At 36.9% G+C, this 25770-nt stretch overlaps 1 protein-coding gene across 4 annotated transcripts in view; it reads right to left on the reverse strand.

The window, feature by feature from the left end:
• MIPOL1 (mirror-image polydactyly 1) overlaps positions 1-25770 on the reverse strand; it is a 194512-nt gene that overhangs the window by 110659 nt on the left and 58083 nt on the right. For all 4 annotated transcript variants that reach the window (XM_081336215.1, XM_081336216.1, XM_081336217.1 and 1 more), the window contains 5 exons: positions 24913-25030; positions 23243-23348; positions 13040-13169; positions 11117-11150; positions 10687-10857 (listed from right to left, as the gene is read on the reverse strand). In XM_081336215.1, coding sequence (XP_081192341.1) covers positions 10687-10857; positions 11117-11150; positions 13040-13169; positions 23243-23348; positions 24913-25030 — 559 coding nt within the window. The remainder of the gene's footprint in view (positions 1-10686; positions 10858-11116; positions 11151-13039; positions 13170-23242; positions 23349-24912; positions 25031-25770) is intronic.

The raw sequence follows: 25770 nt of genomic DNA on the forward strand, positions 1-25770 counted from the left end.
CTACATGACCACGGAGATGTCCTCGGACAAGCGCTGGCTCTTCGGCTTTGAAACGGAGATGAGCACCGGCCCCTAGAGTTGGAAACGACTAGCACGCATGTGCAGGGGAACCTTTACCTTTACTTAAAGTTATATTTGTCAGTCACTGCTATTTCAACACCTTTATTATTAAAACTTTCAACATTATATCCTAACAAATAAGGCTTTGATTTTACTTCACATTTTCTTTTTTCACATTAATTTACTTTATTTGATGGCATAATTCATGAAGTATCAGAGAAAGTGGGGAAAGCATCTATGAGCTAGTCTGAGCTCCTCCACTCCCCTGGAAAAAAACCCATGAAATTTTACTGATGCTTTAAATCTGAAACAAAATAGTTACAGAGGACAAACTCTTATTTGCTGGAGATCAGCTTTGAACTCAAATCTCTTCCAGAACTCATACAATTCAAGGCACTTTCTTTTCTTTTTTAAAATCACATCTAGATTTTCAAACCGTTTTTTTAAATGGGACAATTCCAGCCTATATCTGCTGAAGGTATTTATTTATTAAATGTATCTACTGCCAAAACTCATGACTCACAGGAGTTTAGAGCAATTATAAAAATAGAAACTTAAGAGCAAATAAACTATAATAAACCAAATCAAGGTGAATAAGCACAGTAACAATACAACAAAAGCTAATTAAATAAAAACAATGACAAAGAAACAATATTCATGTCATTTCTAAGCCTGGCATTTTCCGGACTGCAACTATGATGTGTATTCAATAATGCCTTGGCAAATGTTCTCTAGAAACTTGTAAGGCCTTCCAGGATAAATTTGTGGGCTGTAAAGGAAGGAGCAAAGGAAATCTGGACTTGTGACAAAGTTCCACAAAAGTATCACTTTTGATAGGAAAGAATATTGTGCACTTCAAAAGGGACATTGTCCTGGTCCATTTGCATATTTGAAAGATGAGAGACGTTCTGGGTGGTGAGCTTGTGTGGCTTAAACTCCTAATTCAAATTATTTATGAAGGTTTGTTTGGAATTTCCAATTAAGGATCTGGGTACCAGAATTAGAATATCTCCGTTAAGGCTTAATGCTACTTCTTAACACCTACCCTCCCAACTCCTTCTGAAATATAACCTTTTATCTGTTAATGTTCATACAGACTAAGTGAATACAAGTTGGGCAATTGGACAATTAAGAAAATTTGGAACATGGCAATAAACTGCATCTCAGTGAGTCTCAGATTTAAATCTCCTGTAGAGAAACATTTCATGATAGAAAAAAAACCTGAAGATCTAATGTGGGTACAGTAATGGTAATAAGTCTCTGGAGTGTTATGTTCACAGATCGCTCCAGATTTTAGTCAGATTATTTATTCATAAATAAATGATATAATTTGTAACTTCATAATTGAATCTCCAAAGCCCCTCCAGTTGTCTATTTTCTGGAGAATTTCATTTTAGATTTTGTATTATTATTCTGTTCATGCTTAAATACTGTTCATGAAACTTGTTCTAGGATATAATGCACCAATCTTGGACAACCCAAAGATAGTTGAGAGCTGGTTATTGGCTAAAGGACACTATCACACAAGCTGCAAACTCAGACACACAATATGAAAGCCTGCTTTCCATTTTCCTTGAGGGAGAGATGCATGCTCTGCTTATGCACACCTTACTCCAGATCTTCCCTATCTGGAAAAAGAGAAGTCCGACTGGTTTAAATCCAGGAAGCAGCACTTGGGAGGAATGCTGTTGACTGAAACTTTGGAAAAATGGGTGTTCCAGCTCCTCATGAGACTACAATTAAAGTAGAATCCTCATCAATTTGGAGAAAGTCCCAGCAAATGAAGCAGAAGAACATTGGTTTGGAAAATTGTTATTTTCAGTAGAATGAGGTACCAGTCTAATTAGGTACCAGGCATTTGCATTAGGTTTCCCCCCCCTTTATTTTCCTGAGTGGTGCTAAGTGAAGTCAATGTTCTTATTTCTTTAGAAACCTCAGCTGGCAGCAGCACCTCAGTCTTTTATCAATTTTTATTTATTTATAATGTTTATTTATAATATTCTTGCAGTCTGCAATATTAAATTGCTGTTATCTCCCAAATGTACCTTTTGTAATGGACTAAAGCAGGGGTGTCAAACTGCCGGCCCACAGGCTGGACGCATCATAGCAAAACCGCGCCCACCCCATTGCCGGCAATGGCAAAAAAGTCACGATACGTCGCGACACGTCACACGACGTTGCAAGTTTGACACCCCTGGATTAAAGGCATATATGGATCACTGCATTTTTTTTGGTAAATATTCTCTTAGGTTGGCAAGTGTATCACTGTAATTTAAACAGCCCCATTTATCTTCATCAATGTTAATTATCTGCATTTTTATTTTAAAGGGAAGTTCGTGGCTTCCATGACGGCCATGGACCTGATGCAGGTTATTCAGAGTCCAACTCATGGGGGGGTCACACGCTCGATTTGGTTTTTCTATCTGGACGATGATTAGATGATCTGGGTGGGGGTTCTCCAATTGTTATAACCCTGTCATGGACCGATCATCATCTCCTGCGGCTGGTCTTCCGTTTTGCCATTCCCCGTCGTGGGGCTGCTGAACCAACGAGATGGTTCCGCCCTAGGCGCTTAATGGACCCTTAGCGGTTCCAGGCGGCACTTGGGTCCCCACCTGCCTCCTTTGCTCACAGCTCGGCCAATGCCCTAGTGGAAGCCTGGGAAAGGGCAGCCACAGAGGCACTCGACCGAGTTGTACCCATGCGGCCCTTGACCCGGTGCAGATCCCAATGGGCTCCATGGTTCTCCATGGAGCTCCGGGAGATGAAGCCTCGGAGACGGGGCCTAGAGAGCTGTTGGAGGTCCAGCCGATCTGAATCCGACCGGTTGCGACTAAGGTCGTTTACGAGATCTTATCTCACGGCGATGAGGGTGGCAAGGTCTAACCACTTTGCCACCCTCATCACGTCCGCAGATAATCGCCCGGCCGCCCTGTTCAGGGTAACCCGCTCCCTCCTTAATCAGGAGACGAGGGAGGAGCCCTTGCAGGGTCGTGCCGAGGAGTTTAGCTGATATCTGTCAGACAAAATCGCTCGGATTCGGACTGGTTTGGACTCTGACTGGGCAGAGTCTGACGATGAGGACACGGGCAGTCTTGTCGATGTTATCTGGGAGGAGTTCGACCCTGTGACTCCTGAAGACGTGGACAGGATCATGGGGAAGCTGAGCTCCACCACGTGTTTATTGGACCCGTGTCCCTCCTGGCTGGTTTATGCGGCCTGGGATGGGACACGAGGCTGGCTCCAGGCAGTGATAACTGCTTCTTTGAGTGAGGGTAGTTTTCCCGCCGCCTTGAAGGAGGCGGTGGTGAGACCCCTCCTCAAGAAGCCTGCCTTGGACCCAGCAATATTAAACAACTTTCATCCGGTCTCCAACTTTCGCTTTCTTGCGAAGGTTGTTGAGAGCGTGGTGGCGCATCAGCTCCCTTTGTTCTTGGCGGAAGCTGATTATCTGGACCCGTACCAATCGGGTTTCAGGCCCGGGTACAGCACGGAGACGGCATTGGTCGCGCTGGTGAATTATCTCTGGCGGGCTCGGGACAGGGGTTGTTGCTCTGTCCTAGTCCTATTAGACCTCTCAGCGGCTTTCGATACCATCGACCATGGTATCCTGCTGCGGCGTCTCAGGGGGTTGGGAGTGGGAGGCACAGTTTTTTAGTGGTTCTCCTCCTACCTTCTGGGATGTTCGCAGTCGGTGTTGGCAGGGGGGCAGAGGTCGACCTTGAGGCCTCTCATTTGTGGAGTTCCCCAGGGATCGGTCCTCTCGCCTCTCCTGTTCAACATCTATATGAAGCCTCTGGGTGAGAGCATTCGTGGTTTTGGAGTTGGGTATCATCAGTATGCTGATGATACCCAGCTTTTCATTTCAACCCCAAACCACCCCAGTGATGCCCTCGACGTGATGGTCCGGGTCTGGATGGGGAGGAACAGGCTTCGGCTCAACCCTGACAAGACTGAGTGGCTGTTCGTGCTGGCATCCCGGGAAATGCAGATTACTCCATCTCTTGCTATGGGGGGTGAGCTATTGACCCCCGTAGATAGGCCACACAACCTGGGGGTCCTCCTAGACTCACAGCTCTCTTTAGAAGACCATATAGGAGCTGTGACTAGGGGGGCCTTTGCCCAGGTTCGCCTGGTGCGCCAGTTGCGGCCCTATCTGAACCGGGATGCCTTGCGTACAGTCACTCATGCGCTCGTGACCTCTCGTTTGGACTACTGTAATGCTCTCTACATGGGGCTGCCCTTGAAGACCACTCGGAGGCTCCAACTGGTGCAGAATGCAGCCGCGCGAGTTGTGTTGGGAGTCTCCCGATACTCCCATGTTACACCTTTGCTCCGCGAGCTGCATTGGCTGCCGGTTGCCCTCCGGGTGAGATTCAAGGTGCTGGTAATGACCTACAAAGCCCTACATGGCATGGGTCCGGATTACCTACGGCAGCACCTGCTGCCGGCGTCAACCTCCCTCCGTCCAGTACGCTCCCACAGAGAGGGCCTCCTCAGGGTGCCTCCGATCAGAGAATGTCGACTGGTGGCCCCCAGGGGGAGGGCGTTCTCTGTGGGCACGCCAGACCTGTGGAACCGCTTGCCGGTGGAGCTCCGGATGGCCCCCGACCTTCGCTCCTTCCGGCAGGATCTAAAAACCTATTTATTTGAGCAATCCAGCCTGGTCTGATGGGTTTGGGGTTGGGTTTTTTAATATGGTTTTAACTATTGTATATATCGGGCATAAATCATTTAATTGTTTTTTAACTTTTGTACTTTGTTTTTTTAATATTTATTGCCCTGTACACCGCCCTGAGTCCTTCGGGAGAAGGGCGGTATAAAAAATTAATAAATAAATTAATAAATTAATAAATAAAAATGTATTTACTTTTATCTCCTAGTTTTTTTTCAAATAAAACACCATTTTTTGCATCTCTTGTGAGATTGGTCTCTTTCCAAAAATGTGAGAAGGAAAGGCTGAATCATTTACTCACATGTCTTCACATTATACAACCAAGGGTTTTCACTAATGGAATTAATTCGCCTGTTGTATTTTTACCTTTTAATTGGTATAAAAGTAGCACAAAGTGTGAGAGTCCTATTTCTGTTCCATATCAGGGTCAGGATGTAAAAATCAGGTGTCTCCTGGAAATTAAAGCAGGAGGGGAGACCATGGTCAACACACAGAGTGCTTCTGGAAAAGATGGTTTGAAACATCTAGCCTTTACTCTCAGTTAACTGTCAACCAATATGTCCTGAACTTTCTGAATGACAAGTGGAATCGGGATATTCCCAGTCTAATTTAACATTCTAACTGGTCCATGATAATTCCCATGGACTAATGTTCTTCTCAATATATCTTTAAAAAGCCCTTCATAATAGCATGACAATAAAGTAAAATGCACAGATTCCTAAACCTAGATGAAGGTCCCTCTTTTTACTCTTTATTTATCAAATTTATTCACCACCCATCTTGTGACTCTGAGCGGCTTACAGCAAGTTCTAACAGTATTTAACGTAGTGGTGGGGGAATCCCTTACTGTACCTCACAGGTACAGATCTTTTATGAGAAATGCTCAATTGCCTGTAGCGAGAATGCTTGAATGCTTTGGAAGTATACAAGAAAAAAGACTGTTATGCTTCCCTTTGATAAGCTGACCCTTAGAAAAGGTTGTTTTAAAACTAACCCACAAGTTCTATTGATACTTATTGTTTATCAGCTGCTATCTGGGACTGATAAAGGTGGGCAGTCAGCTGTGCTACTTTTAAACCTTTGCTCTCTCAGGAGCTGCAGGCCCCTTAACAAGCATGCCAGGAACAGAGAAAGGGACTTGAGCTCTTTTCAGATGAACTGGTGAAGTGCCAATTTTGCTCATGAACAGTCATGAGCGTGTTCCTGCAAAGCAGGATGTGATCAAACTATTCAGAGCTGAAAAACCAGGTTTGCTTGCCAATTACGTTATTGCTTCAGTGCTGAGTATCAAATAGTGCCACACCAGCTATGAAAAAAAACTGTTTTTCTTTTAACAACCCACCACAACAAAACAAATTCAATATCTTTGGCCTTTTGGCTAGATTGTAACATAATCACAGGTCCTGAGTGTAGAAGAAATAACATCCAGCTGAGAATGTTGAACTCACTGTTTGCAAGGGAAAAATAACCATTTCCCTGCCCCCAAAAACAAGTAAGAGAAAACTAGCAGTAGCCCTTCCTCTGTTACTAGGTTTCAGCTCGGCTGCCAAGTCGCTCATGTTAAACATTCCTGTTCAGAAGGTGTAAATGGCAGAAGGCCAGCAGCATTTCTGAGTTATTTCATCATACTGCCCACTACTGGCAAATGCATTTATTCAAACCAAAGCCATGGAGAAGGACTGCCAGTAATTAGAAATCTTGTGTCCCCCCCACCCAACAATCTAATTGCTTTGATCACTCTGAAATGGGAAAAAAGAAACAGGATCTATAACATGGCAGGACTGAACTGCTCCTGTTTGCAGGTCTATCATGCTTTCCTCCAGAACAATGCAGTCTATTCTCTAGGGTCCTCTTAGCTATCGAGCAGTTACCCATGGGTATTGTCGTATTGCCTTTGTAAGTAATACCTTTCCCAATCAGCAGAAATACTAATGTTTGGAATGAAGGACTAGCGTATGGAATACATGTCAAAGATATATAAATCATTTCTTCATTTAAGCACGTTATCTCAGTCCTCTCATTTCCTTTGCAAAGTCATGAAAGAAATTCCACAGGATCACACAGTACTTCTTCACTAATAAATACAACTTGGCAACTGAATGTCAACAGTTTTCCTCTTCTAAAAAAACCCCCAAAGTATTAGAAGAAAGAGTGCTGTCAATGTTTAGTTTTGTTGTTTGCTTTATAGTCACTTGAAAATATATATGAACGTGATATCAAATATTTGAATTTATGCCATTGTATTTGTTTTTGCACATAGTAAAAGTAATTTGTATGTTTGTACAGTAATCTAGTGAACAATTACTGATTATATATGCATGTATCATTAAATCCTGTGAAGAAACTATACCCTGTTATGATAACTATAGCACACATACATTTTTATAGGTATCTGGACACACTCAAAACATTCAATTTCACTTTTAATTTAAGACTCCTAAGAACATATTTGCACCTTCATTATCAGCTAATTACAACTTAATTGGCATCATATAAGACAGGAATGTCAATACCCACAAGACTAGTTGACATCAAACTATAATGAAAGTCTATGATTGCTGCAATGTCCTTTGTCTGATACCAAATGGCTAGAACTGAAGGCAAAAGCCCAGCGTTAGCCACCACAACATAATCTTTCTTAAATATCCTCCAATCCTCAATTTACTCATGAATCATCTTCAAGAGCTATTGGAACTATAGCTGTTAGCAATTTTAATAGATGCCCATTCAGAAGCATTGTTGAATAGTCTACTTGCATAAATGTCAGCATGCAAGGTTCAAGCACTGCTCTTCACTAAAGACATTTAGTGTCACTTATTCCAGATGAGAAGTAAGATCTGGCAGTCTCATTATTTGTGATATATCTAGATCTGATGAGAAGTTGAGCCAGAGATAAGCAAACTAGTATCGTCCAGATGTTGGGGCTACAATCCCCACATTTCCAATGACTGGGTGTGCTGTCCAGGATGTATGGAGGTTCTAGTAGAAAACATCTGGAAGATACCAGTTGCCAATTTCTGCATTTAGTCTTTTATATCCTGGTAATTTTCTATGAACTGTGAAATAAATATTATCTTGCCAATTTGATGTTTGGGTTAAAACACCGGAGGGGGAGGAGGGGAAGAGGCATGGGGAAATCTTTTTCTGCCATTATAGATAATAATCCACAAATTGTCTAGGTAGTTCATACTAATTTGTCTCAACATCAGTAGCACAATAAAGGATCATGGACAACTTAATTCCTTTCTTCATCAAGATAAAAATCCTTCCTTTATTTGGCAGATCAGGTCTGGGAGAAAGAACAGTAGAGAACATAAATATTATACTGTACTCATGTCAAATTCTCTTCAGAGAAAAATAAGGCCTAAACAGAAACTAAGCATAGTTTAAGGGGATAAAGAGATGGGGAAAATACCAGGGAAACAACTACTACGGTAGAATATTTGGTGATCTGTGATCTTGGTTGCTTGCATGCAGACATTTTATTACCCGACTAGGTAACATCATCAGTGCTAGCTATGTGGACTTTTTTCTCTGTTCATAAACAGTAGTTTGCTCTGCTAGCATTGGTGGAAATGTGGTTTTTCTCCTCAGTAATTCTTTGACTGGGGTATAATTTTCTGCTTGATTGCTGGTCTGGTTTTAATCCCTGCTTATCTGGGTGTTGATTGCTGGAGAGAATGTATTCTGATCTTTTTGCTTTTTTCTTCTTCTCAGTTTTTTATTGTCTTTTTTGAATGGTGTGTGCAGATAATGTGCCTTATCTGTATGTGATAACTGATGGCTGATTTTGGAATTTGGAAATGCCAAATTTCCATGAATTCCCTATTTTTCGTATTTAATTTGATTTACGATACCCATGGTTTTCCAGTTAAAATCATGGTTGAGTCGGTCCACAGGTTTTGAAATTACAGAGTTTTCATTATGCCTTCTGACTGATAGATCCAGTATGTAGGCGACACCTTCATCACAATAAAAAAGAAACAAGTAGAGAACACACATGATTGATTAACATTTTCAAAGGAATAAAATTCACAGGGGAAAACCACATACTACTTCTCCTGGATATCTTCACCAGCAGCAGAAATGTTGGCATATTAGGGATTAACAGAAAATAATATCCTAATCCCCCTTCATGGATCACTGCCTTGTCGTGGCGAAGGGGCTTGCGTAATTCAATGAAGCTATGAGCTATGCCGTGCAGGGCCGTGCAGAGACATCACCCTGTCAACAAAAGTGTGTATAGTCAAGGCTATGGTCTTCCCAGTTGCAATGTATGGTAGTGAAAGTTGGACCATAAGAAAGGCTGAGCACCAAAGAATTGAAGCCTTTGAACTATGACGCTGGAGAAGACTCCCGCGAGTCCCTTGGACTGCAAGGCGATCAAACCGGTCAGTCCTAGGGGAGATCAACCCTGACTGCTCTTTAGAAGGCCAGATCCTGAAGCTAAAACTCAAATACTTTGGCCACCTAATGAGAAGGAAGGACTCACTGGAGAAGAACCTAATGCTGGGAAAGATTGAGGGCAGTAGAAGAAGGGGATGACAGAAAATGAGGTGGCTGGATGGAGTCACTGAAGCAGTAGGCGTGAGCTTAAATGGACTCCAGAAGATGGTAGAGGACAGGAAGGCCTGGAGGAACATTGTCCATAGAGTCGCGATGGGTCGGACACGACTTCGCAGCTAACAACAACAACAATATCCTAACCAAAGAATTATCAAGGAGAAAACTCTCCTACCAACACTGGTAGGGCAAGCTACTGTATATAAACAAGGAGCAAACCCCACACTCATTTGCACAGATGATGTTAACTAGTTGGGTAATGAAATACCTGCAAACAAATAACTAACCTGAGAGAGCACCAAGAACTCTACAGTTCAACCCTAAGCTACATATATTCTCTTCTATTGGAACAAACTAAAAGCTAAAATTTGAAAGTTCTGATGTAATAAACTTGTTAATTGCCTGGCATTATACAACTGGGAAGTCCATAAAATACATTTAACTCTCAAATATATCAAGCAGAGCAGTACTGGTTGGAATCAAATATTTGGAGTGCAGTATACTTAAGATAAAAGTGGCATTTATGGCCTGCATTATCTCCTTGAAACTCCAATATACTACAGTGACAGAAGTACATATCTCAAGGTGCCAAGAGCTTGGAGCCAAGAAAATGCTCAAAGAAAGGCCTTTTATAAAGACAGGCTTGGACCTGACTTTCTGATGAAGATATGCACTATTTCAAATTATAATTTAGAGTAACTTTCTAAAAGCTTGTTGGAAAGTGTATTGCAAAAGATATATTGAATACATCAAATAGATCAATTATAAACTTTCCTTCTTCTGTTGTTATCCTTTTACATTTTGTGTTCTATATTTAATAATAATAATAATAGACAAACAAAAATTTGAAAAAAAATTGCTATAAAAATAGCAAATATCTATAGTCTCCAGTTTTCAGCCCAATGCTTCAGGAAAGTAACCTTCTGGGGACAAGGGTCAACATAAATATTCCAGTTTAAAGTTACTTTTCAACAGCTTTAATCACTTTTACTCACTACTTGTGTTTACATACACATTTTTAAGATAAATCTGTAGTTTCCTGTTTCTTTTATTCCCGTTTCTGTTAAATGTTTTTTTCCCCCCTTTCTACATGTTCCCACTTTTGGTTTCCAAGGATATTTGGAATTTAAATTCAGTCTTCAGAGTTTGAAATTCCTGGATTTCCCACTTCTTATATACCGGTAATTTAAAATTAATTAAAAAAATAATTTTGAAAAAATTCAGTAATGAATGTGTGTATGTTTCTGTGTGTGTACAATTTAGTTCACAATTTAGTTCACTTTTTGTAGGGTAATAAAGAAATTTTCTAAAAACTAAAACGGCATATTCTTAGCAATGATGATGGGATATATATGTGAATGGATGCAAATAAACTAATGTAGACTTACTTGAACCAGTGCAGCATCTCTCTCTTCTGTCAATGCATTAATTTCTTCAGCTGTTATTTTCTGTTTCTGTTTCTGGGTCCTGTATATGCGATCGACAATTATAGCTCCTGTCTTCCATATCGCCCTACCGGTGTCTGCATTGTTTATTCTGTTCAGTAATTCCTGTAATGTCTACCAACAGCATTCTATGTTAGTCAGACAAGAAGTTTTAATATACTTTATTTAATATAGGGTTTTAATTAATAGGCACATGTGAATTGTAAATTGACTGAGTGAAGTTATTGAATTTTCATACTGCAGCAAAGATGTACATTATTAGTGTGTCAATTCTTCTTTTTCCCACATCTTAGTTTCTGAAACCCACTCAATTGAACTTAAGCCTCTAAGATATAAGACTGACATCAAGAAATCTCCTCAGAGAATGGCTTACCATGTCATTTTCTTCAGGGTTAATATTTTCTAGCCTAGAAAAAAGGACACAGAAAGCCTGATCAGTAGCATTTCCTTAGTGCAGCAAAATGAATTCGCTTTTTAAATCTTTAGAACCCTCAAGTAATTTCATTCTACTGGTCTTTAGAGTCAACCATGACACTGAACATATTAAAGTGCCACCTGCTCGATTCCATCTTTCAATAATGCTCCATATCTTCAGCACTGACTTCAGAATGTTAAGTTATTAATGTTTACTGCTATATATGACTACAAGGATCAATTGTTCATATGTGCTTAGATGAAGAAAGTTCCCCAGCGGCAGGGGCACCGAGGCACCTTTTATTTATTTATTTAATTCTGCACCCAATGAAATACATAAATAAACCTCCAGCAGAAATTATATATTTTAATTTTATCACATCCCTCATGACAAAAAAACAAAGCAAAATAAAAATCTCTAGCTCTCAAATCATAACACCCCTGTCTGAGGCTCACTGTTTTTAATGAAATTTGTCTGCAAGAACGTTTGCATGGAATTGCCATCACAAATCTGTGGAACAAAGTCTAATGATTTTTACTTCTTAACAGTAATTTAGGAATTTAAACTTTTTCGAAACCCCCAAACAATTAGACTGAAACAATGGAATAAAAACAAACACTTGGGCCCCATTTTTTTTAAATCAATTGACACATTTTTCAGTTGTTACTAGCTCAAAATATTTGTACTACCTCATTTCCAAAAGAATGGTAATGAATAAAGAGATATAATATTATAAAAAGTTGAGTGAAAAGCTTGTAAATATATTTTAACCTTTCTATAAAATTGAATTATACAAATCAGTAAAGCAAGTAATCAAGTTATGATGTCATGCAAATCAGGGATTAGGAGGCATCTATGAAGCTGGAGCCTGCATGAGGTAGAAATACTGCATAGCATTCCTCAATTACCTATTAATATTGCAGCAAAGGATAGTGGAGTCATTCCATTCATGCCTTTATACCTTATCTAATTTAGCACTTCAAATGAAAACTCAGTGCACCTTAAAATTACAGATTTTTCAAACTTTGTCATGCTCACTTGCAAAAAAATATATCTCTAACTACTGTGAATATAATATAATAATATAAAATACACATTAAAGAAAACAACAAACTGTATTTTGCAAAATAGCATAAAGAAAATAATAATAGAAAAATGCATATTAACAACTTATTGGATCATTTTGCATCCTATTTAAAAAAGGTTTCCAGATGAATTATTATTATTATTCCTACAGTTAAAAACAAAACAAAATAAATGGTATTTCAAATTAACAAAATACTTTATTTTGTTTCACTTTAATTTCCGATGGAAAAGTGGCCTCAAAAGATCTGATTGGCTTCCTATAAAGTAAGATTTCTGATTCACAACTTTGTGGTCCATATCTGAAACCCTGGATGAAATGTGACATTTCCTTAATTATCCATACATAAATAGATACTGGTTTCCCTCTCTTACATACTCAGTCAATCATTACCTTGTCTATGTCAGGATCAAGATTGAGATCACACATGAATTAATCTAAATGTAACGAATAAAACCAGTGGCCTGCTTAAGATCTGTTACTCAGAAATGTAGCTCTTTCTAACCATTCCAAGGAAGAGAAGCAAGAATTTAAGAGAATGTGCCTACAGAGATTCCTCACAAACTAGAGCTTAGAAACCATGTTATATAATTGCTTAAAACCAACCACCAAGTAATTCCTACTTTCGCCCTTATATTGCAAACTAGAAGCTAGAAAATATGTGGGTGGAGTTAGGTATGTACAGTATATACATATATGCAGAGGCCATATGAAGAAAGAGTGATAGATACAGCTGAGTTTTCCCACAAGACAGTGGACATTAAGCAGTCAGAATAAAGCATGAGATGTGTACATACGTTTCAAGAGGTTGTTCCACTAGCCTTATTTGTTTACATGCATCATTTCTCTCTTCACTGGCCAGCTTCAGTCTAGCCATGATGGTTTCATCATGTTCGTGTTGTGTGGAATGAATTTCTTCTACCACAGCTGCAACACAGTAAATGGATGTATTATATAAGTATGACCCCCAAAAGAAATATATTTATTTAATAGCTGTTTTTAACTTCTAAATTAATGGATATTTATTTATCCACGGAACTAATTATAATGTCATCTATCTTAATCATTTCCAGACCGACACCCATATTAGTCAGGATACAGTTAAAATTTTGTAAATTAAATGAATCAATTGTTGAACCTTATGCAGATATGTTATTTAAGCATGCTTAAGGGATGAAAACATTCAATGAATTATTTTTCCTTCAAGGCGTTTTTTCCAATCTTTGGCAGCTTCAAGATGTATGGAGTTCAATTCCCAGAATTCCCCCACCAGCCTTGCTAGTTGTCAAGATTGAGGAAATGCTGTATTCTACCAGATGCCAAGCTGGACTAAAGCTGCCATATAAAAAGAGCCACGCTGGATCAGAGCAAAGGGTCTTCTACTTGAATAATCTTTTTCCACATGCACTGCAACTTGACCTTTTTGTGGGAGGGGGGAAGTTCTAGTAAAAGAAAGGGTATGATGCAGACTCATTGCATTTGTTCTTCACCTTAGTTCTATATAACTGGCAGCTTCTGAGAATAAAGGGGCAAGAAATGTAAATTTGATGGTAAAGCAGTAACAATACTTTTAAAAAAGTTCTGAAATCCCATGACAGCTTCAAGTTTTTGAAACTCATATACTGTAAATGTTTTGCATTTTTCCAATGTTTACTTATGAAAATTTTGAGGCAAAATTGCCAACAATTTTGGTCCATTAGTAAAATTGTGCATGATTTTAGTGAGAAGTAATATTGCAAAATTTTTGCTGTTCTGGTATGCAAACCATGCAAGAACACTGAAATCATTGAAAAGTTAATCCTCCTCCTCCTCCTCCTCCTCCTCCTCCTCCTCCTCTTCTTCCTCTTCTTCTCTTCCTCCTCCTCTTCTTTATCACCAAATTATCTAGTATATGGTATTGATCTAGTCTGAAAACAATAGCCCAGTCTAAAACTATAGTATTCTCTAAAGGACTCCGCAGCATAATGAGGAATGAAAGCACAATAAATGCAATTAAAAAGTAAAAAAAAACCCATCAAAATACAGCAGGTTATAGATAAAGAAATGAAAGCACAATAAATGCAATTAAAAAGTAAAAAAGCAATCAAAATATAGCAGGTTATAGATAAAGATATTGTTGAGATATTTATTACAGTTATGGAGAAAAAATATTATTGTAAAAACAAGCATTGTTTTGAGCAACTCACATTAGCTGAAGCTGGCTCTACAACAGATATTTGAAAAGCCTTAAAATAGCTAGTCTTTTATGAGATTTATATCCTGGTTTTCTTTTATACAACTCAAAATGGCATATATAGTTTCCACAAAACATACTTCACAAAATGTTTTGGGCTAAAAGAAAGTGACAATCTCAAGAACTAAAAGTTACTGGTTTTTCATACAGTACCTTAATTGCTACACCAAGCTGTCCATCTCAAACCATTTTTAGAAAAATGTTGTTAATATATGTTAGTGGATAGTACTCTATTTTAAATTGATCCAGTGAACAATCTGCTATGTGGAGGGAGGGGGAAGAATAATTACACTGATAAAAGCAAAAAAAAAAAAATCTGGGTAATCCATTTGACTTTAGTGGAACAATGGGCAAAGATTTTCAGGTCTATTGCATCAAAGTCACCTTTGCTATTTCCTGGAACACCTACGTTTATCTTGGCAAACTATTTCAGCCAAGCTAAATTCGTTTAAGTATTTTTTAAATGACATTTTTGTTGAAATATGAAGCTTCTTGAAATAAGTGTGCATATTCAGTGTCATGTGGAGGGAATAAGGTATCAGTCACATTGCCAAAGCAGAAGTCTATTATTTTCAATGAAAGTTGGCATAAGCAGACCCAGCAGATCAATTGTGTATAGTATTTTAAAATAACTAAAAGAAATCCCATATTTTTTATTAATAAAGTAAATTTAGCTTATTTTGCTGCAGTAGCAAGCCGTCAACATTTGAGTATCATACCAAGCCAAACATCTGGATTACAAAATAGCTTGCTTCCTGAAAGATAATTGTACTAGATCCATCAAGAGTAACACACCTGTACTTTTAAGATAGATAATAACTGTAAACAGTTAAGGTACATAGCTATTTCAAAGTTCACTTAGAAAACCAACATAGCATTTTAGTTGGAATTTGCTCATTAAATACCCATAACAGTAATGCAAATTATACAAGAATGAATAAAGCAAATACATATATTTCTTTGTTTTATTAAATGTAAAATCTGCTGTTAATCACATAGGCTGTGTTGTATAAACTTTTCTCTTTAACTATTAAAAGGAAGTCTTTACAAAAGTCATTAGAGATCTTCATTCTTTGACTTGTATAAATTTCAATATTTGTTCAGTAAAGGTTCACAGCAGTTAAATTACATTAACAAATATTATTAGCTACTATGTAAGCCAACTAAGTAAAATACTTATATTGCAGGTAAAACAAATCATTGGATGTTTACGATAATATTTGGACATGTCCACTTTTAAACAAGCTTATCAAATATTCTGTAATTCTAAGTCAAATTACAGAAACTAAGAGTAGATTCCCCCCCATGCTCAAATTTGTTTAGTAAGCTAATTGTTTTCTAATATGGGATAAAGCAAATATGAAGAAGCTGAATCATTTGCAGTATAAGTTTACTGAGTCAAAGCAGTGTACATATTTTCTCAGCTAAACCCAGTTTTGTTGGCAAACCTTTTGGCCACACTTTCAGACTACCTTTAAAATACAGTAGTAGCAAGAGAGGGTGTTAGAAATCATTCTAGTATAAACATTGGTTCATGATTCTCCAAACAACAGAAACTTGAAGGGGTGGTGGATGAGGCAAAGAGAGAGGGCATCTATGTCTGTTTGCTGATTTCTTAGAGGTCATCTGTGTAAATATAGAAACTGAATAGTAAATGCTGGAAAGAAGGAATAGTTAGGAGTTTTAGATAGTCTACTGCAAAACTCACATGATACGAAGGGAAAAATACAACTTTAACATTTTAGACAACAGATAAGATTTCTATGTAAACCAAGATAATTAAGATATTGTTCTACATTCTGAGTTGCCCTATAACGTGCAATTCTTTAAAAAATCTTTTGTCGTAGATACTTTGTCAATATGCTGAAGCACTATTTTGCCTTTTTTGGAATAAAAAGATAGCATAACTGTATCTTCCTTCAAGGAATTTTTTAAAAATGCACATGGTAATGTACCAATATATTCAAACTTTTTCCATTCTTCCCATAATTATTCCTTATTTTTTATATTTCATGAGATTTTAGCTACTATAGTTTCTTACAGGTATTTTCAGAAAGTGAAAAATAAATATACTACCATAGCACGTAGATTGCCATAAGAATTTTGTGATTTTGGAGTTAGTATTTAAGATTAGGGACTATTGAACTCTGTGTGACCCAGGATTTTCCTCAGAGCTGGTTAAGGACTGATCACAAGACTTTTAATGGGTTCACACAGATATTTTTCCTCCACAAGAGTCAATATGAAGGACTACAGAGCTACTTTTTTATTTTCAGGTTATCCCTAGTAAAGATAAAATATTCCTAATTTGAAAAATATTTTCAAGGGCAACCTATACAGAGTTAATATGTAAACAGAAGTGAAACTGAATAAATAGCATTTCCAATTTTGTCTCAGCTTCAAATAAACAGGGAAAAATGCAAGATAAAGCTTATTTGAAATTAAATTATATGACTCACAGATTCCTGATTTTTTTTTTATTTTGATGGGGAAATGGATTCTGCTCATTTGCTTTTTCTACAGGTTTAAGCAAATGTCTCCAACTCAAAGGAGTGCATGGTGCCTCTATAGAAGTGTTGTTAGAATATACTGCAGTATTTGCTTATATATAGAATTATCAACTTGCATATATCATCATTAGCAAAATGCTGACAAACCTGGAAAATTATCTAGGTTTCAGATTGAGATCTTATTTCAATAGTTCCCAGATTGTAACTATTTGATAAAACACTATATTGACATTAATTAAATTACTAACATATAGAAGTGTTACAGAAAAAAATGAATGAAACAGAATTAGAACAGTTTTAAGAGGACAAAACCAGATATTACAGAGTGCAAATCATTTACATTTTAAAGTGACTCAGCAGATAAAGTAATGTATGTTAACACTGATAGAAATACCAATATGTTTATTGCCTTGTATATATTTAGTTTGAGGCATTCAATTGATCCTACATTTCTGGTGCTATAAATCCATTGACTATACCCACACTGTTTAGCAATACCTGTAAAAGTAAGTGAAAAGACTTTGCACTCTGGTGTTTTCCTGTTTACTTAGATCCTCAGAGGGAAAATGAAAGAGAAGGCATGCAAATAAGAATGTATACATTTCCCTCCACTGTATTTACATTTCTGAGTTTTTTACTAAAGCCAGTTGCCCAGCAACCCTAAACTTACCGCGTCTTTTAAAATACACATTTTAGTGGACATGACTTGAAAGCCTATGTGCTACCACTTATCAATAGTTTTTCATACAAAAGTCACCTATGTACACATCCATAAAAATATCCACAACTAAATTCAATATATTCTACTCTAATTGCGTACAAATGGATAGCTCTTAAAACGATTGTTTCCCAGAAGACACCTGGATTTGTTTTTCTTTTTTACTGATAGGAAAGCTTGACACACAACATTTACTACTAGTCTCAATTATTCCTACAGTTTTCAAAATAAGTTTTATTTTCAAAATAAGTTTTCAGAAGAAAAAACTTTTCTTATCCCTTATACTAGTCTTTGAAAAGTACATTTCTGTTCTATATATGGGTGCATTAAGTTTTGCAACTTTAGAGAAAAATTCTCTTCTCACTAAAGTCCATTAGTTAAACGCCAACTGATTTTAGTGAAATGAAACAAGGACCTATAGCTTATTAAAGGTCTTGGAATTTGCCAAGACACTTATAATAAAAGATTTAGGAAATATATTTGCATAATACAACAATCCTACAACAAAAATAGGGCTGGGTGTTTTCTGCATGTAGAAAAATGAATTTAGGGTAGAATTATGCAGAAAAACTATATATTACATACTTCAAAAATAGAATGTCATAGATATTTAGATTTACAAACACTAGGGTTGGGAACTATTGTGATCTTTTGGCTAAAGCCCAATATTGGCCTTATTTCAGTTTAATTGGAAGAGGATCTTAAATTCATCTTCTCCATGAGGTATTGGGAACCTGGATTTCTCATTGTAGCAAAGGTTAATAAGAAATGTGTCTGCAAAAGTCAAACAGCATTAAATATCAAAAACTGATTATTATTCTGCAGCAGTTGTTCTGTCATTCATAATCTCTCCATGCTTCAACCTTCCACATCTAATCTTTAATGGATGACATGCAAGAAGAAAAAATAAATGGCATCTAAAAAGAAAGACCAAAGTGAGCTAAAAATATAGTTTTCTCTTCAGTGGAAATAAAAGGTAAAAGGAACCCAGTGCTAAAAAAACCTTTAGCACTATTTCTTTCTTGTTTCTGACTGGACCAAGCACAAACTAATTATTTACTGCAATAAAATTGTTTCAAATTGATTCAGAAATATTTTAAAAACTAAACCATTTGTCTTGTTTCATAGTTTTAATGTTTTAGTTGAAGGACTGAAAGGAAGAGTGGCATAGTGATGTTAAAAATTTTCAACAGGGCAGTAAGGAAGCATATCAAAGAGCAGATATGAATCTGCATCTCTGCTAGAATAAATCTGAAAATTCCCTTTGTATTTAGACCAATACTGTCTTACAGGAAGTATCAAAGGTCCCAGATAGTGAGGCCACAGTGGCCCAGTCTTCTAAATAACAATGTAAGATATTGAGGCAAAAGCATAGGTATGCATTTATTTAAATAAATGAGATATAACCACTGTATAGTTTTAAAATAATAAACCATTTGCCATATTTCAGCTTTTGTATAGTTTAAAAGTTTCTCAGAATTTCATCTCATGTAAAGTAGTGGTATTATTAATAAACCCATTTAGCATAGAATCTATTTTTCTATATTTTGAATTTGAGATAAATTTCAAATTGATAATAATAACGGCTGAAGGGTCTTATCGAGATGAGACATTATTCCTACATACAGTGCGGGGGGGGGAATTTTGAAACATTGTTGTTTATTATTCTCCAAATAGTAATTCCAGTTTCAAACAGTAGCAATTGTCAGATCCTTAAATCAGCCAATATCTTTTCTCAGTATAGCATGGCCAAGTGCCAAGGACTTTAATAAAACAACAAATATTAACTAACTGGCTGGCAGTGTTTATCTGAAACACCCTGCCCTGTTATTGCAAGTGTGGAACAAGTTAAAAAGAGTTTTAAGGTGGTTTATAAGATTTACTGAAGTACAGTTATCTTATTGAGGGGGCCTGCAAAAAATAACTCTCGGCAAATTCTGGTCATTCGGGTCTCATGGGGCTTTTCAGAGGTACACAGTTTGTGCCTATTTTCCCTATGTTACATCCAGTAAGAGCTGCCCAAAGCCGGTCACAGAAAATGGGATAATCTCTGTCACTGGGCCTTCATAACTCTATTCCTCCTAGATCCAGAGCTTGGGTGGAATTGGTGTCAATTTTTTAAAACCTTTTTAAAAAATGCAGGCAGAAAGTCTTACTGCCTGGCCAGTGTAAACGTCAACCCTACAGCATGCACATTGCTGAAAGAATGAAAGCCTGCATATTACCCCCACTGTTAGCAAAGAGCAGAGATGTCAGAAGCAGGTGAGTGAGGAACAATAGATATGGAGCTAATGGAAAGCAAGAAGGAGCAGAGTGATGGAGCTGCTGAGAGACAGGAGGTTAGAGAAACAGTGAGAAGTGAGAACAATGGCATCGAGTAAAAATAGCTCCTAGGCAGACTAGGAGAGAATAGCAGTCAGGTTTCATAGGACCGGGACCAGCATAAAAGGCCACAAAGGCCACATGAGAGAGCTCAAAATGAGAAACGATGCAAAAGAAGGGAGGTAACATTATCTCCAAATACTGTTCTTCAGAGAAGAATTATCTAGCTCACTTTTATTCCTGGGATGATTCTGAGCATGCTAGGTTCTCTTCAACTGGAGCAACCTTTCTAGCTGTGTGTCTCCAGATGATGTTTGCCTGCAACCAATATCACTACTGACCATTCCTGAGGCTGCCTTAGAAAGACAAGGGACCTTAACAAAATGGAAGGCATTGATAGCGTATTTGGTGATGTCTGCAAACCATCAAGCTACAATAGCAAATCTGCATTTTTAATTCCCCAAATTGAGTTTAAATTAAGGAAAGATATGATATCCCCTACAAGAGGTTTGTTAGAGGTAATGAGCCTTTAACTCAGCCATTTAAAATTTGTAACAAAAGGGAAGAAAATATAGTGCTTGATAAAAAATAAAGAGACACTAATCAAAATATAGCAATGGATACTTTTAATTTCTTTTCATGTAGCTGATTCAAAATACTTACACTATTCATCTCTTTTCAAATATCTGTTTTAGGAAAAAAAACTATAGAGTATCAGTGCTGTTCCTGGAGAAATATCTGAAAGTTTTTTCTTCATAAGCCTTTCAGATTTTTTTCTACTTGCTTTTCCTCATATTTGTATTTTTCAGCTTTGAATCCTCTTCTTCCATCCCAAGTAATAGTAAGTTCACTTCCCTCCTTAGATATATTGCTTTTTCTTCAACCACAGTTAAGCTCGGAAAGTAAGAACTTGTTACCTCTAACAATCCCACACTAAGAAGGAACAGCACCCTCTAGTGGCCAGAAAGCTGAGATTGTTAAGAGAACTGGCTAATCAATCAAGTCAGAGCAATTCTAAAAAGGCAGAAAGCAGACAAAGATGCCCAACCCAAAGTCTAACTTCACATAAAAAGCATGAAAAGTATACCAATATAATAATTTTGAGCCAGCTCTTCACTTATGCTGCCTTTAAGTCATTCTTGTCATTATTTCCTTGCAGATAGGAAAAACACGGAGGCCTGCTTAAAGCTGCCGGATTACTGGCTGCTTGGATAATGTCTGGATACCAGTCCTGTGTCCAAGTATCTCATCCTGTTCACTGCATTTCATCTGAGCTTCGGATCTATGCCTATTTACTCTGTATGATAACTACAGATGGGCATCCATATTAGTGGGATGTTTTCCTATTGCTTTGCTGTTTTTATTTCTCCATCTGCTCTCTCATACTCTTTCCTCCTCCTAACCTCTTCTCAAACATCATCATCAATCTAACAAAAGATATAAGCATATGCTCTGCAGAGATGAATGCAAGCTGGAAACGTGAACTTTCTACTGCAGGCAAGCCATTTCTGAATTTCAGATGCAACCAGGTTCATCAGTGATGTTAGGTAAAAATCTAATTTCATTTCTTCATATTTCAGACAGCTTCTACAATAGTTTGTTTTCTTTCTCCTGTCAATTTTATATTACCAATGTCTTTCAAGCATGGAACTTTATTATTCTTTGACATTTTTCCCAAAGATTATGTGCATTTTATTATAACCTTATCTTGTGATGTTGTCACAGTCTTACATGTAACCTAACTTCTGTGTGCATATATCATCTAGCTGAAACTTGGTCTCCGAAAACAACAGTGCAATGCAAATGTAACACAGAGAATTACAAACTTCTAATATTTTTGCCATGTGTAAAGAACAGTAATTAACAGAAAGTAAGAGAAAATCTCAATAACATTTGATAGATTTTTTAAAAGAAAAATAAGATAAAATTCTTTGGATCCAGACACTTTATATTAAAATCATTTTTGAGATTTTTGTGTGTGTGACAGAGAATGAATATAAAATTTCAGCAAAGAAACAAAACACATATTAAACTCACTTGTATGGAATAGCAATTTCCATAAGGCTGAGCAGTGGTCTAGATTTGATCTCCAAAACATGTTTTCTTTTTCTGAACTAGCACCTTTGATTAATGTTTGTACCTTGCTATGAATATTGGATACCTTAAAGTAGCCATATCTTTCCCAGAGACTATACAGCTGCTTTAAAGTCTGCAAATTGACATTACAGCTCCATTCCCATGAGCTCCCAAGTACTTTAAAGAGATTGCCTCTGAAACCTTGCACTAGTAAGTCCTAATCACCAGCAGTCTGCACAGAATTCTACTTCTGTGCATCAAAACATGTGGCTTTCCTATCCACAGTTTGCCTCCAAGGATTCATTGACAAAGAAAGAATATAAAATAAAATATTTCACCATTACAGACAGAGGCAAAATTCTGTGCAAATGCCCTAAAAAACCAAAAGTTATTTGTTGCATTTAATTCAAACAGTTCATGCACTGTATAGTTGATTGATAATCCAGACATAACTATTATTCAGGTGTTTTGTGATGAGAGCTTTTAAAAACAAACAAAACAATCTATATATTTGTGGTAACTATTTTTTTCCAAGGTGTACAGTGACTAACCTATCTTCGTTGGTGTTAATGAAACACACTGTGAAAATCAAGTTGATTTTTTCAACTGAATCTGTTTTCTATCTATTTATCTTACTATCTATCCACTTTTCCACCATTCTTAAGTAGCTGGGTTTTCATTAATCAAAAATCGTATTTCTCCATCTATCAAAATGAGGGTCATTTCTCCCATTGGGGGGATTATAAAAGTATCTCCAACAAAGATGTGTGGAGGCAACATCACTCTGAATGAGCTAAAACAATAAATGAGTATTTGAACTGCTGGCTGGAAAGGTAGTGACCGTGGTAATCATTATTTCCCTTGTTTGTACAGGACCTTCCAACAAAACAAATAATGTTTTTGTGATTGGATTGACATGGTGTTAACAATGCATTTAATGCCAAAATCAGTATGAATACAGGTAAAGCTTCCACTAATACCGGTACCAGGATGTTAAAGCCACCTATTTTCTAAGAAACTTTAAATAGCCTCATATATATATATAAAAGCTAAGCCAGCCCTCCTTTAGTAAATATATCAAATGGGGCCATGCAATATAGCAACCAAGAGCCATATTGCCATCCGTTCAATGCTTGCTTACCTGCAGCCGTTTCTGCAATCTTAGCTTCTGCTACACTCTTCTGTAGCTCTAAGTCCAGCTTTAGTGTCTTCAGTTCCTTGTCTTTTTCACACAGCTGATCCTGAAGCTGGATTGAACAAATATATTGTAAAATACAAATATAAAATGCAAAAGTACCTGGGCACATCTTAATTTACAATACATACATATATAGATATATGAGAAAAGAAGTTAAATAAATTCTTTCTTATGGGAAAAAGGAAAACAAATTCTGTTTTCCAAGAAAATCAATAATTACATTTTTTTGCTCATCACTCATGTTGAAAGAGTATTTTGTGGTAGTACTATGTATTGGGACACAGACACATATGATGATGCCACGCTTCCTCAGTATGTCTTCTGAAAAACTAGTTCTTCCAAGTTGAATGGGATGGCATCTAAGACTGCAGCCATAAACAACTGAGTAGGATTTATGAAATTGGGGCAATGCTGATTTCATAACTGAATGAGTTCTCTATTGTGGAGTAGTAAGTTCAGAAAAAAGCATTTCTAGGGCTGAAGAGATGGAAGCTGAAAAGAACCACATAGATAACAGGGTGTTTTCACCCATCCCTTCCCACCTGTAATGTTGGTGTCATATCATAGGTTGCTTCAGAAATTCAAACTTTTGAATTTGAACATAGCCCAAGGTCTATGTCTCAGATCCTTTTTGCACAATAACATTGCTGAATCACTGCTATTAAAATTAATAAGCTTAATTTAGCATGGATTTCAAAGGCTTTCTACTCCATCAGAGGGATTGGGACTGCAACTCCCAGTATTCATATTCAGCATCCCCAAAGACTATGTTGAATCCTGAAGTTTATAGCCCCATAGTCACTGAAGACCATTAGATAGAGAAGTCTGCTCCAAAATATGAAAGAACTATAAGAAAAACTAGTTAAATGATTCATAATAAATAATGCTTAATTTGTGTAATAACATAATTCAATCTGATTTTTCAGCATTGAAGCTAAATCATGATTTTCACCCTATTTCTCAAATATTTTTGTTTTGCTACTCAGAAAACATTCAGAATTTTTCCTATTTGAGAAAGGTTCAATTGTACTTTACAAACAGATTTTGATAAGAAATTTTGATAGGTAAGTTCTGCTAATGTAGCTGAAAAATAATATGTTGCAAATCTTAACGTTATGAAGAAAATATATTCCAATTAGTATATCAATCTTCATTTATAGGATACAGTAGTGAATTTACTTTCAAGAGTTTGTACAGACTTAACTGCAATACAGTTGAAATGTAAAATTCAGTAACGTACAATGGGTCTCTTACCCATCAATGTAGATTAATGAGGTTAATATATATATGTAATTCCTTATCTGTCTTGATTTATATACAACTAAAATTATTCTGAAAGTTTCATTACATTACAGTACATCCTGAACAATTTCTCTCTTCTCAAATTTATTTAAGTCAGAAACACTTGGCAAAAAGATCAAGATCATAGTCATAAGCCCTGCAATAGAGCTGATTTCTTTACAGAAAATTAGCACATCAAGGAAACAGAAGTAATATCCTAAAATCAACAAGTCATGAATTATCATAAATAATCATTCTGCAACAACAAACTCTGAACCTTATCAATTAGAAAAAAGAATATGAATATCTGTGAATAGATGAATAGGTTGTACCTTCTTATTGTTTGCCCTTAGAACATCCAATTCATTTAAAAGAAATGCAATGTTCTTTTCTTTATCTAGTTTAGCAGTCGTAGAGTTGACTTTTTCTTCTTGTTTTTCAGTAGAAGTACTGTATAAAAAAGGAAAGGGAAATTGACATTCAAAAGGATCTTCCAATCACTCACACATGGGCCAAATTCAGGGTCATCACTGAGTGCAGAATATCTAGAGTGAATCCAGGTTCATTTCCTAGCATCTGTCATGAAATGACAGACATCTGTCCTGGACTTTGAAACAATTTATATCAGATATTGCCACTGCTTCAAATGGCTGTCACAGCATCTCAAGACATCTATTACATTTAAAACAGTAAAATGCAGATTGGCCTACTTCAATTCTACTTCTCAGAAATCTCAGTAACAAAGTTGTTTTTTTAAAAAATACCCACATCACTTGCTACTGTATTGAGAAGAAGTAACAGAAATGAAAAAGGGATGAACCTAAAAGGCCTAAAGCAGGGGTGTCAAACTGCCGGCCCGTGGGCCAGTTGCATCATGTGGAGGCACCACCCACCCCAGCTCCGGCAATGCAAAAAAAGTTGTGATATGTCACAACACATCAAGTGATGCGGTGAGTTTGACACCCGTGGCCTAAAGAAAAAGTTAGACTATACAATATACGATATGAAAATAAAAAACAGAGAACTGTTCATACTAAAGGTGTGCTACGGAACCAGGAAATAGACAAATGGACTTATTGTGGATTTTCCCAAGCCATTCACAAACAACTTATATGTAACAGCTTATAATGTGGTTGCCAGCTGTTGTAACCACTTACAAGGAACTGAGCATGCTTGCTTCTTATTAATTC

This window comes from Vipera berus (assembly GCF_964194415.1).
Source record: "Vipera berus genome assembly, chromosome: 1".
Classification (NCBI taxonomy): domain Eukaryota; kingdom Metazoa; phylum Chordata; class Lepidosauria; order Squamata; family Viperidae; genus Vipera; species Vipera berus.